General features: G+C 41.5%; 1 protein-coding gene across 1 annotated transcript; it reads right to left on the reverse strand.

The window, feature by feature from the left end:
• Window positions 1-493: 493 nt before the first annotated feature.
• LOC308156677 (kelch repeat and BTB domain-containing protein 4-like) lies at window positions 494-2,616 on the reverse strand (the record flags this gene model as incomplete). Its single annotated transcript, XM_080530078.1, has 4 exons — window positions 494-1,354; window positions 1,499-1,605; window positions 1,756-1,897; window positions 2,158-2,616. 4 exons carry the CDS (start codon window positions 2,614-2,616, stop codon window positions 494-496), a joined length of 1,569 nt encoding a protein of 522 aa, XP_080386204.1.
• Window positions 2,617-13,327: the final 10,711 nt, after the last annotated feature.

Genomic DNA, 13,327 nt, shown 5'->3' on the forward strand with positions numbered 1-13,327 from the left:
TACAGGAAAAATTATTGAAATGGTTGCCCACGAACAACTTAGCAATTATTTGACCCTAAATGATCTCTTTGATGACTTTCAATCAGGCTTTCGCCCACTACATAGCACTGAAACTGCCCTTATTAAGGTCCTTAATGACATTCGCGTAAACACAGACTCCGGAAAAATCTCAGTTTTGATACTAGTAGATCTTAGTGCTGCCTTTGACACTATAATTGATACATTTAATGTACATGAACAGCAAGAAAATACAATTTTAGGAATTAGTCATGGAAAGTTATAAAGTTACAAAACATCCCCACTGGTCCTGTGTATGCACACAAACAGGATTTTACATTAATCTTTAGACACAATAAGCTACAACACCTTTATGCTATGTGCTAATCACAATATGGTTTTTCTTATGTAGACCAGTAACAATGACTGTCACAATGATAACTAAAATGATATCTGTTTGGGGAAATATGGAAATCAGCAACAATGAGTGAAATGTTCAGGCCAATATGAACTGCCAGTTTGTGAGGGGAATTTTTATCCCCCTGATGACAGTGACGACAGAGGTGGCAGGGTTGAACTTTAGCGTGTTAGCATCGCCCTTTTTGCACGTGTCCCTGAAGACGTATATGCAGCCATTGCAGCTGGCCACCTTCCAGAGAGAGGGCACACAGCTCCACACCTCAGGGAAGCGCAGGCGCGTGAAGCTTTCCAGCAGAGGGTTGTAGCACACTAGGGAGTCCCCCTCAGCCACTACAAAGATCAGGTCCATGTGGGCCGTAGCGTGCATGCAGCCAGCAAACGGCAGCATGTAGGGCTTAATCTGGCACTTCTGAGTGGCTGTGTCAAAGCACTGGATGAGGCGGGAGGGTTTGGTGAAGAAGTCCATGTCATGTTCCTCCCCTCCCAGCAGGTAGATGGTCCCTCCCAGGTTAACCCCTGCCGCCCCAGACACAGCCGTGTCCAGTTGGCTGGTCACTGTCCACATGTCGTCCTTGACAGTGTAGTATGTGACAGCGTTGGACAGTGTGTCCGTCAGGGTTTTGCCCCCTAAGGAGTAGATGGTATCCTGGTTGGACACTGACACCATGGTCTGATGAAGGCGGTATCTGGGCAGCGGGGCACAGCACTCCCAGTCCATGGTATGCATGTTGCACTTCCAAATGTGTTGGCGGATGGAGCCACCAACCACGTACAGGTCCCCTCCATGCTTACAGGCTGCAGTGATGTGATGACACAAGCTGTTCTGGCCACTCACACTGATGGCATCATCCTCATCGCAGTGGAGTGACACAGCCAGTGAGTGTGTGCCTGTCTCTTCCTTCCCTATCAGGTAGATGTGGACATTTTCACCAATTTCCTATTGGCCCAGGGGAGAGGATTTAGAGACAAAAGAAAATAATCACTAAATGGAAATACTACTGAACATCTCTTTAATCTATCTATGGTACCACAAAGGAAGAAGGCCAGCTGCGTGTTTACTTAAAAAACATATCGAATTTACCTTTAGGCTCTCCTGAAGAACACTAGCGAATTCCTCTCTCTCCACCCTGTTGTGATTTATCCAGGACTGAATGGACACGGTTGGGTTCTGAGAGGTCGGGACGCCATCTGCAACAAGCAAAGTAAATACTTCTGAACACATCACAGCATGACTCTGCTGGATCACAAGTATTAAGACAAGCAGTCGACATATAGAACACACTGTTGGTATGCATGCAGCTGAGGTGGGAGGAGAAGCCTATTGGATGAATCACAAACCTTTTAAAATGTCCAAGAGCAGGCAGAGGGGCAGGTTGAGGAATTCTTCAGTCTGATGCAGCTGAACCAGATGGATTTTAGCACAATGCTTAGCAACAGTGTACAGCTCCTGGTCACTGTGTCTGTCTGCCAGCCACATCACCTGGAGAGGGAGGAAAGAGTGATCAACTGAATAACTGAACACCACAAGCTGTGCTGATGAATGTATACCACAACAAGACGGCAGACAGGTGATAGGGTAACACACTTGACAGATAGGGTAACACACTTGACAGATTTCACATCTAGGTTAATTATGTTAATTACATGAAAAGGCATAGAGCATAATGGTAAACTCATTCATTCAAATGCAATGATTTGTTGTATGACACGATGTGTAAACTATCGCTACCAGCCAATCACCTGCAGGCAATTCTTGACCTCCACTGTGCGTGAGAGGAAGCGTGAGCATTCCTCAAACAGGGCAGTTAAGTGGTACATGTCTGACATTTCATACGTGTCCTGGAGGTCTTCCACCCTCAGTTTGATGGTTCCATGATAAATGTAGTCGACTAGCAACTGGAAGACTGATGCACTGACATCCTTGAGTACAATGCAGCGGTTGTGTGCCTCCTTCAGATTGGAGGTGAACATAGAGCGGAAGACGCTGCTCTGGGCTGAGAGCACCAGGCGATGCAGGTTGAACTCCTTGCCATCCACTGTGATGTTGACATCAGCAAACAGTCTGTCCTCTAGGCAAAGGTCCATGATGCTCTTCACCACCCGGCTGGAGTGGGAGGGATCGGTAAAGGTATATCCCATGAAGTAGTTCTCATCTCCCACTGAGCCCCCCACACTGAGCCCATCCTCACTGGACTCCATTAGGGCTGCACGATTTGGGGAAAAAATCGAATTGCGATTATTTGGACAGATATCGCGATTGCGATTAATTTGCGATTATTATTTTTTTAAATAGCAAAAAAAAAAAAAAAAAAAAAAAAAAGGGGGAGTTTTTGTAAAGTGTGGCCATATCTCCGGCTAGGAAGGTCGTATCAACGTGCAGTTTGTTTGTACGTCTTCAGGGGACTTAGAGGCTCCCTCCTCTAGCACCCCCACAGCCCGAGCTACGAGTGAAAGAACTAAACTTACATTGGGTTGCTTTAAAGTTGGGTTGCTTTAAAATCAAGCTTCAGATTAAAACATGTGATGGAGCATTACTAACCTGACTCAGGTGGTTTGTTTCACACAACCATCTAGGAAAGCTTAATTGGAAGCTGTTTGGAAAAGGGCAGGTACTTTCAAAAAATACTTGGCAGGTGATTGGATGAATCTGTCTATCACCTATTTTCAGAGAGCATTACCACATGATACCATCAAACTATTAACTGCTCTAATTCTAATGCAAGGATGAGAACTTAAAAGATATGAATTGTATATATGATAACCTCATCTCATCTAGACAGGTGGCTACTTTCTAAGATGATCCAGCTATTAAAATGATCATTTGGGGATACACTGTGACTATAACTGAAAGGACCACATCTAGATGACTCGGTCAACAGTCGAACTGATGAATGATAGAATGGTGGTCTCTGACTATGGAGCACAGACACACGTCACCTTGACTTAGGAATCTGTGACATACTTCAGCCCAAGGCTAGGCTAGGCTAACCTCTGCGTCTTTAAAGCCGGCTGGTATGAACGAATGGTATGAGGTTATGCATACAGGACACATTCATGTTTGACAACAGAACAGTTAACTTCCATGTATCCATAAGCCTGCTATACTATATAAACACCAACCCGCAGGTTGCTGAGACTGTCAACTCTGTGTCTGTACTTTAACGCCGGGTTAGCATGAGTAGCTAAGCTAAGCTACCGTCTCGAAGACTACAAGTTAGCTAAGCTAAGTTTAAGGCTGGACTAACAGCACCGACATGCACTTGGCTGGTACAGTTAGTATAGTGAAATTGTACACTTACCTGTCGCAATTATAACATACTAACGTTTATCATACGTCCAGTAAGCCATGTGGTGTCTAATTGTCTCCTTTACGTTAGCCCAAAGTCTCATAATAATTGGACTGACTGTCGTGACACAACCTATGCCTGCGTTCGTAAATTCGCTCTGAGAGCGCCGGGTTCAAAGTCATAAAGAGACCAAGTAATTTGATTGGACAAGAGGCATTCCATGAGTGCTGATCAAATTTCCAAAAGAGGTTTTAATCTCAAATGTGACTTCCTGGTAAAATAAAGGTTTAAAAAAAAAAAAAAAAAATTTAAAAAAAAAAAAAAAAAAAAAAAAAATCGCAGGCAAATCGCAGGCTTTGCGATTAGCTAATCGCATCATTTCAAATCGCGATTTCGATTTAAAATCGATTAATCGTGCAGCCCTAGACTCCATCTCATCTGTAGGTTAGCGATCTGAGGATAATGCATGAACACAACAGACAGAGATTAGATGTTATTGAAACATTGAGGGTTTACGGAAGAAAAAAAGGCAAGCAGCAGAACTTTCCAGAATGTAGGATCATTCAGAATGATGCAAGCAGCTAACGTGTTAAGGTCTTTGCACACACCAATGCGTGCGTTTTCGCATGCATATTTTTAAATCCGTCATCCGAAAAAAACGCATTGGTGTGCAAGGGCCTTTAGTAAGATAAACATGTCTCTAGCTAGCTAATAATAGAGTTGTTTTGAAATGTATACGTGGTCACAGTGGGTGGCCATCGCCAGAATGATGACAGCTAGCCTATCACTGTAACAGGCCAAACAGTTGCATGCAGAAAACAAAAGCACATTATGAAATTCATGAAGTCATTGTGTTGAAGTTAGCTAGCAATGTAATAATGAGCTCTCTGTCTCTGCTCTGAGCCCTACAGGCTACGGTAACAGGACGCTAGACGGAGAGCATCCTCGTCTGTTCAGCTCTGGGCAGAGAAGTATTCACTTTGCCCTGTATCGAAATAAACACGACCCCGTCAAGACAGTGTAATAAAATCCTTCTTTCACCGACAACACCGGGTGGTTCTCCCCTTCGACGGGCATCAAACAAAGTATGAATTCATGGCTTATTAGTTTATATTATATATATATATATTATTAGTTTGCTCCTTTTACTCTATAAATATATACATATATATATACTCTTTTTACTTTTACTCACTTTATTCACACTAAACGCGAGGTCCAACCGTCGAGTTGCGGGGAAGCTCACCTTCTGTTGTTGAATTTAACGGCAGCTTGCATCCTTATATGGAGTTAATCTTGAGCCAAATTAAATCAAAACATTTATGCTTGCATCCTGCTGTGCGCGTGACCAGGAGACAACTGAAAGGTTGCCGGAGAGACTGCGTTCTGCATCGTGATTGGTCCAAACGACACGTCTGCTGTCACATCTTCGATAATCCTCTTTAGACACACTGACAATTGAATTGCCTGCACCCGAGTGACACCTAGTGGTTGCATACATACACTTTCTCTACCTGGCTGAGAATGGGTTTTTCAAGATCCCTAAATAGATCCCTAAATATAAAGAGGATACACTCTTACAGGGTCGGAGTGGGACTCATTTTCAGCTCTGGAGTTTCATGCCTCAGACCGGCCCACTTTAGTTCACAACCGATTACAGTATATTAAAATCATGTAATTACAACCTTGGTATTTTAGTCTGTAATAGCGGACTCACTGTTCTCTACAGTCTTCTCTACATTTACAGGATGCTATGTCATGGGTTTGCTTCATTGTTCCCATACTGGTACAACAGCTCACCTGTGCCTTCTACTGTGATAGCAGCAATCCTTTGCTGGACACCACTAGGGTGACCAGGTCCCAACAAACCAAATGTGGGACAAGGAGTATGTTTGTGTGGGACAATGTGGGACACCCTCTCAACAGGCCCGGACCGAACTTTAGGTGCCCCTAGTAGCATCCGCTTCCCCTGGCCGAGTTGAGAGCTATGTCTATCCAATTTTTAAAAATATATATATGCATTTCCATTCTGTTTCCTATTCTGTTTGGTTTATTCAGTAGTAGGGATGCACGATATTATCGGCACCGATATTTATCGGCCCGATATTGAGGAATTAATGTTTATCGGTATCGGTATTTATTATAAAATTTAGCCGATATTTAACCGATAATATGAAGCCGGAAATATTTCTGCTTCCGGTTTCCGCGCTCTGCTTCCGGTTTCCGCGCTCAGGCACGCAGTTTGTTTTGACGAGACGCGAGCGAAACATGCCTTCCCCGGTGTGGACATTCTTCACAATTTCTAAGGCAGATATTGCGTTTGCAATTTGCAATACATGTTCAACAAAAGTTCGGAGAGGAGGGCAAAGGTCTACGAGTTACAACACAACGAATCTAATAAGTCACCTGAAGAATCACCATTGCAAGCACGCTGTATGGAAGGAATATCAAGCACTCGTTGTAGCAGAACACGTTAGCCTAGCCGCGAAAAAAAAGCCATTGTGGATTTCATGAACTTACATGTAATGAATATACATGTAAACATACTGTATACTGTCTAAAGCTATGGTTAACATATACATGTAAACATGCAGTATACTGTCTAAAGCTATGGTTAACATGTGCATGACATGTAAACATACAGTATACTGTCTAAAGCTATGGTTAACATGTACATGACATGTAAACATACAGTATACTGTCTAAAGCTATGGTTAACATGTACATGTAAACATACAGTATACTGTCTAAAGCTATGGTTAACATGTACATGACATGTAAACATACAGTATACTGTCTAAAGCTATGGTTAACATGTACATGACATGTAAACATACAGTATACTGTCTAAAGCTATGGTTAACATATACATGTAAACATACAGTATACTGTCTAAAGCTATGGTTAACATGTACATGACATGTAAACATACAGTATACTGTCTAAAGCTATGGTTAACATGTACATGTAAACATACAGTATACTGTCTAAAGCTATGGTTAACATATACATGTAAACATACAGTATACTGTCTAAAGCTACGGTTAACATAAGATCTTTATGAACTTTGGCTAAAAAAAGCATTGTGCACTGTCTATAACAGATTCTGTTTGTTAGAGGAAATAATAAATGAACATTTGAAGACTCAGAAGTGTTCTCTTTGTTGTGTTAACAATAGTGATGTAAGTTAGATTTGGTGAGATCACTATGGAATATTAAATCATCAATCTTTGCTCACTACATAGCCTTTCTTACCTTCAGGTGTGCATGAACTACAGGTTATCAACTGGGAAATTATATCTGAATGGTCTTTATTGTCATTGATATAGTACAGGTACCAAACAATGACATTTGGGAGGGGGGCTCCCCTGGTGCTAGGAAAGAAAAAATAAAATAATAATAATAATATCGGTATCGGTATCGGTTATCGGCCACGAGAAGCGGGTAAATATCGGTATCGGTATCGGTTGGAAAAAATGCATATCGTGCATCCCTATTCAGTAGCATCCAATAATTCTTAGTTCACAAAGTCCGACATGTTACTGAGCTTGGGTTTCAGCTGCACAGCCTCCTGAAACACATCAATGGGATCCGACCATTGGCCACCCTAGTGTAGCCCCCCCTAGCAAGGGCGCCGCTAGGGGGGGGTAAGTTAGGACGATTCTAAGCGCCCAGCACTGACAGGGGCCCATGATAATCTTTTTTTAAAATACATTATATTACATAAGGACGTTAACTCATTGACTGCCAAAGACGCCATTTGAAAAACCAGATACTTTTCTGTTTTGGTAGTCTGTCCAATGTCACACTTGCCCTTCTCCACCGGCACTAGTTTTGGATCTAGCTTGCTGTTCATTATTTTGATGATAAATTGTAGATAGCTAGCTATAACATCTTCATGAGTCATCTACGTCTGTCGAATACTACACAGCAGAGTTTGACGCTTGAGTTTTTACAACGCGCAACTGCCAGAAAAACATACCGGCATATACAGTAAATCGATATTGTCGAACCCTATATATATATATATATACACACACACACACACATACATAACCATACAGGCTTAAATACTGATTAACAGTTCATCACTGTAACCCCCCTCCCCCCCTACGCAAAACGTGTCCACCGCGTGTACTGATAATGGCCATGTCAGGACAGCCCATCTGGGGGTCAGGGTTCAAGGGGGGTTGAATAGCTGTAGAATGTAGATTGGTTTCACGGCTACATTATTGTCATAGTGCAGCATTTGGAATATATTTTATACATAACTAGCTAGATTTGATAGCTTGGTAGCTTACAATCAATTATAGCGCGTTTTCCGAATGCGGACGATTGACCCTTAGCTAAGCTAGCATCTAATTGGAAAGAGTCCGAATTGTCCAACTACCGAATAAGTCCACTTGACGAACCGTTTTACCTATAACATACATAACTAGTTATGTTTAATGACCTATATGTAATATATGACCTATATTTAATGACCGTATACCAGCCGTCAATGACGAAAGCTCTAATGAATAGCAACTAAGCTAACGAAATGCTAACGCTAACACAGCTAGTTCAATGACAGTGCACACACCGTTTAAAGCAAGATTAATTCAATAACATAATTGCAGCACGTGAGATATTAACACATTAATATGTCCATTGATAAGATATGAAAATGTCTTCCATACATTGTGGAAGGCTTTCCGCGGTAAGGTGAGCAGATGTCTCAGATGCAATCTGGTGTCTGGGCGGTCTGGGCGGTGAGCAGCGAACAGGTTGATGGTCGGAGAGAAAAGAAAGACTTGACGTCTATGACCTGGAGTGTCTAGGACCGGAGGGCGGGAAGGAGTCACGTGAGAGGAAACAGGACCCGTGCAATTTGCCCTTCTGAAAAAAACACGCAATTAAACTCTGTTATCATTGAAAATGTGAGAGAGTTCAACAGTTTACAACAACATTTAAGTTTTGCCCATATACATGCACCTTAATTTATGGATACCTATATTACCGGTATATCTTGTATTTTTATTAACTGCTGTGCAACACATTGACTCTGAATATTTATCTGAAAATAGCAGCTATGGAGTCCATAAGGAGCCTATCATTTACTGTGTCTTTTAGCTCAACTTCATAATTTGATTTTTTTTTTTTTTTTTTTTCAGTAAACTGTTTCGGAACTACTTGACTGTGCTACTTAATGAGTCAATTGCGTAGTCAGTGGCAGGTGTGAGAGATGAGTAAGTGGTGGCTTGCCTCAGGCATGAATCTAACCACCACAAATCAAACAACCAACCGAACTGATCTTGAACCAGTTTATTAAGACGCCACCAGATCATCGCTCATCAAAGACACAGTAAATAGGCTGATTATGGACTCTATAGATGCTATTTTCAGATAACTAAATTAAGAGACAATGTGTTGCACAGCAACAGTTAACAAAATACAAGATAGAATAGGTAGCCTATCCATAAATTAATGTAGCCGACTTCAAATTATAATTCTATGTATTAAAAAAAGTCACAAAAGAAACAAACTGGAGTTTGAGCAAAATTGAGCCTTATTATTTACCCCTCTATGCTAGACTAGAGGAACGTTACCGCGAGAGAGACGATGACGTCACAGGCGAAGCCAAAGTCAGGTCAGGGTCTCAAAAGAGAAAAGTAAAAGTAAAGAACGAGGAGAGTGACAGAAAAGGGCGACAGCTAGTCACAAAGTAAAAAAAAAAAAAAAGAAGAAAGATATTCATTCACAGACCTTCTTTTGGGGCCCATAACATGTAGGCTATCTAGACAACAGGGGTTTAGTGATCTAATCACTGCGTGGATGATCTAGTTAGCTCGCTATAGCTAATTAACATTAACTTCAAGTAAAGTTAACTTACCGTGCACTGTCAGTATAATTTCAGTTAAATGTATGAGATGAGGGCCATTTTGGTCCAACATTTTGGTTATTAGAGCTCAGTGAATTTGTATCCAGCAGCTATGCACTCTTGCTATAGCTAGCTAGCTAACTAGTATAATGTTACATGCTAATGACGTCATGCACAGATGCAGCTTCAGGATCAGGACTCCTTCCCTCAACCCACCTCCCAGTTGAAGGAGAAGGAGGTGAGCAGTAGGAGTTTGGGGTTAACATTAAGATTTTGAATATTTTAATGTATGCTGCATTACCATGCAAGCATTGAATACAACTTTAGCTAATATTCATATTTAGTTAATAGTTCTTCCAGTAATTGCAATAACATTGACCACTGGCATCTTAATAATATTGTTAGCTAGCTAGATAACATTTAAGTTAGCTAATCTGGTGTAATGTATGTATTACTATGTTAATACTATTATAGGACATATTATGAATGATGTACCTATGGATACTCCATGCCAGGGCCCTCTTCAAGCCAGGCAGCCAGAGAGGAGAGCAGAGGTAAAGAGGCAGAAGAAGAAGGGCAAGAAGTAACAAAGGACAATGACAGCAGCACAGCAAGTTGGCTTTATCACTAGATTTCAAGGATCTTATTAAAGATTTTGCTACTAAGAAGGCCCAGCGTTTAGCTTTGATTTGATCTCTTTACTCCTATCTTGAATCGTTGTGCATTACTCTAGATATAGTTTTTAGCTCTCCAGGTATACTATTCCACAGTACTGCCGCAGTGTAAAAATGACATTTCTCCCATTTCACTATTCAATTTCGCTGGCACCATGTCTGTGTTGCTCCCTCTTGTATAAGACACGTTTGTCTTTGTGTGAAACAAGCAATGCTGAGTCAGTAAATATCTCTCTGCTGTAATTCTTCATTGATCTAATCCTGACAGTATTATGGCGAACTGATCTTTACAAGATCTACATTTACTTAGAAACAATACCACCCCATTAAAATTATATTTTTTACTTTTTGTGTGATTTATACTTTTATAATTGGGTTCAAATCTTCATTTAATTATACTTTAGTCCTTGTGTTGTTCAAGTCTTAATTTAATAAGTTAAAGAATGTTGAGATTTCTTTGCTGAATTGTTGATTCCTGTATTAACCGTAATTTTAAATTACATTTACAAAAGATGTCCATCATTGGATTTCTTGCAGTGCATCAATAGTTCATCAACTTCAACTGGGTTTAGGTTGATGGGTGGTTTAGGTGGGGGGGGCCCAAAATGATATTCTGTCATGGGGCCCAGAATCTCTAGCGGCGCCCCTGCCCCCTAGTGTAGCCCCCCCTCGGCCCCTTTTATCCTCTACAGCAGGGGTCGAACACGGCCCACCCCCACACTTGGACCGGCCCTTTGAACAACGTGTAATTTCTAACTGCAATTGCGGCATTGCACCGACGTGGTGGCGGGGGCACTGTTTCGCAAATAATTGGAAATAAATTTCCACCATAAATGGATGCAGAAAGAGCACAAATTGCATCTAAATTCACCAGAATGCAAGAAATTAAGTGTTTGATGCTCGTTTAAGGACCCCCAGACAGCCCTGCTTCATGGGTCCCCCCGTGTATGATGAGGGTCCTCCCTCAAGTATCAGACTGTAAAACTGATTATATTTCATTGACATATCACTATAGGTATAAATTCCATCCAAATTCAACTGTTTAGACTTTGTTTGCATCCACCAGTGCTCTCCTACACGCAATTGCTTTGCGCAACCGCCTCCATTCCACTCCGTTCCATATTATTTTATGTTAGAGACCAACCCAGGCCCCCCATCACAGAAAGGAAAAATGATGTGGCCCTCACAGAAAAAAGTTTGGGGACCCCTGCTGTAGACCATGACATTCTAATAGATAGACTAAAAACCTGGGGAGGACTTTCGGGCACTGCCCTAAACTGGTTTAGATCCTACCTACAGGACAGAAGCTACTATGTCTCCATTGGCAACTTTGTATCTGACCAAATTAAAATGACATGTGGGGTTCCCCAAGGGTCAATCCTTGGCCCCCTTCTATTCAATCTCTACATGCTTCCATTGGGACACATCATAAAAAAGAACAAAATTGCCTACCACAACTATGCGGATGACACTCAAATCTACATAGCCCTCTCACCGAACGACTATAGTCCCATTGACAATCTCTGTAATTGCATTGAGCAAATAAACGCCTGGATGACACAAAACTTCCTCCAACTAAACAAGGACAAAACAGAGATAATTGTATTCGGTGCACCTGACAAAAGATCGAAAGTCAGTGCAAAACTTGATTCTCTCTCTCTTCACACTAAAAAACAGGTCAGAAATCTTGGTGTAATTCTAGACTCCGATCTAAACTTCAACAGCCACATAAACTCGATAACTAAATCAGCCTACTATCACCTGAAAAACATAACAAGAATGAGAGGTTTCATGTCCAAGCAAGACCTTGAAAAACCTCATCCATGCATTTAGTATGCGAGTAGACTTGATTATTGTAATGGTCTACTAACAGGCCTATCTAAAGGAGCTGTTCGTAAATTGCAGCTCATCCAAAACGCCACTGCTAGGGTCCTAACAAAAACAACGAAATTTGAACACATTACACCAATCCTGAGATCCCTGCACTGGCTACCAGTCTCTCAGAGAATTGAATTCAAAATCCTCCTAATTACATACAAATCACAAAATGGTCTTGGACCAAAATACATATATACCTATATTCCAAAATACATATATACCTATATTCCCGCAAGGTCCCTAAGGTCAGCTGAGACAAATCAGCTAATAATTCCAAGAGTAAAAACAAAACACGGTGCAGCAGCTTTCAGTCACGCTGCTGCATGCTCCTGGAACAAACTCCCTGAAGAAATCAAACAGGCCCAAACCCTTAAAATATTTAAATCTAAGCTAAAAACCTTCATGTTTTGCACCAGTTATGATTAAACACAAACACTTCTATCAATGTATTTTTTCCATTAACTATTGTCTTTTTAAATGTTTTATCTATTTACTTCTTATATTTGCTTTTATTCATTGTAATTTTTATTTTCCTATGCCCCTCTTGCTGTATTTTTAAATAATGCATGTAAAGCACTTTGAATTGCCCCTGTTGTATGAAATGTGCTATACAAATAAACTTGCCTTGCCTTGCATTGAACGTGGTGAAGAACGACCTGATAGCGCGTGTTGATGAGCTGGCCTGTGAGAAGGAGGTGCTCCAGGGAGAGCTGGACGCTGTGAACCAGGCCAAGACCCGCCTGGAGGAGAAGTACAAGGAGCTGGAGGAGGAGCTCAAGAAGTGAGTCTGAATTAGAGAATGATTGTAAGAAGAAGTAGACTGATTCATCCAGCGCTTATCGGTGAGGTGTTTGAACAGAGCGGTTCCTGAGCTGCCCGTTCAGATGTCCTGCTGTGTGTGTGTGTGTGTGTGTGTGTGTGTGTGTGTGTCTGCACCTGTTTTGATGTAATTATTTACTCCAAGCTGTGGACTTTAGGGTGACTCTAAAGGTGTGTTTTCTTTTAGGATGCGGGCTGAGCTGGAGGAGGCCAAACAGAGGCCCAAGAATGAGGACGATGACGTGAGTGTGTGTGTGTGTGTGTGTGTGTGTGTGTGTGTGTGTGTGTGTGTGTGTGTGCGTGCGCATGTGTGTGTGTGTGTGTGTGTGTGTTGTACGTTTATCTCTATGTGACTAATGTGTTATAGTGTATGTGTATGTGTGTGTGTATGT

This window comes from Nansenia antarctica (assembly GCF_963989245.1).
Source record: "Nansenia antarctica genome assembly, chromosome: 4".
Taxonomy (NCBI): domain Eukaryota; kingdom Metazoa; phylum Chordata; class Actinopteri; order Argentiniformes; family Microstomatidae; genus Nansenia; species Nansenia antarctica.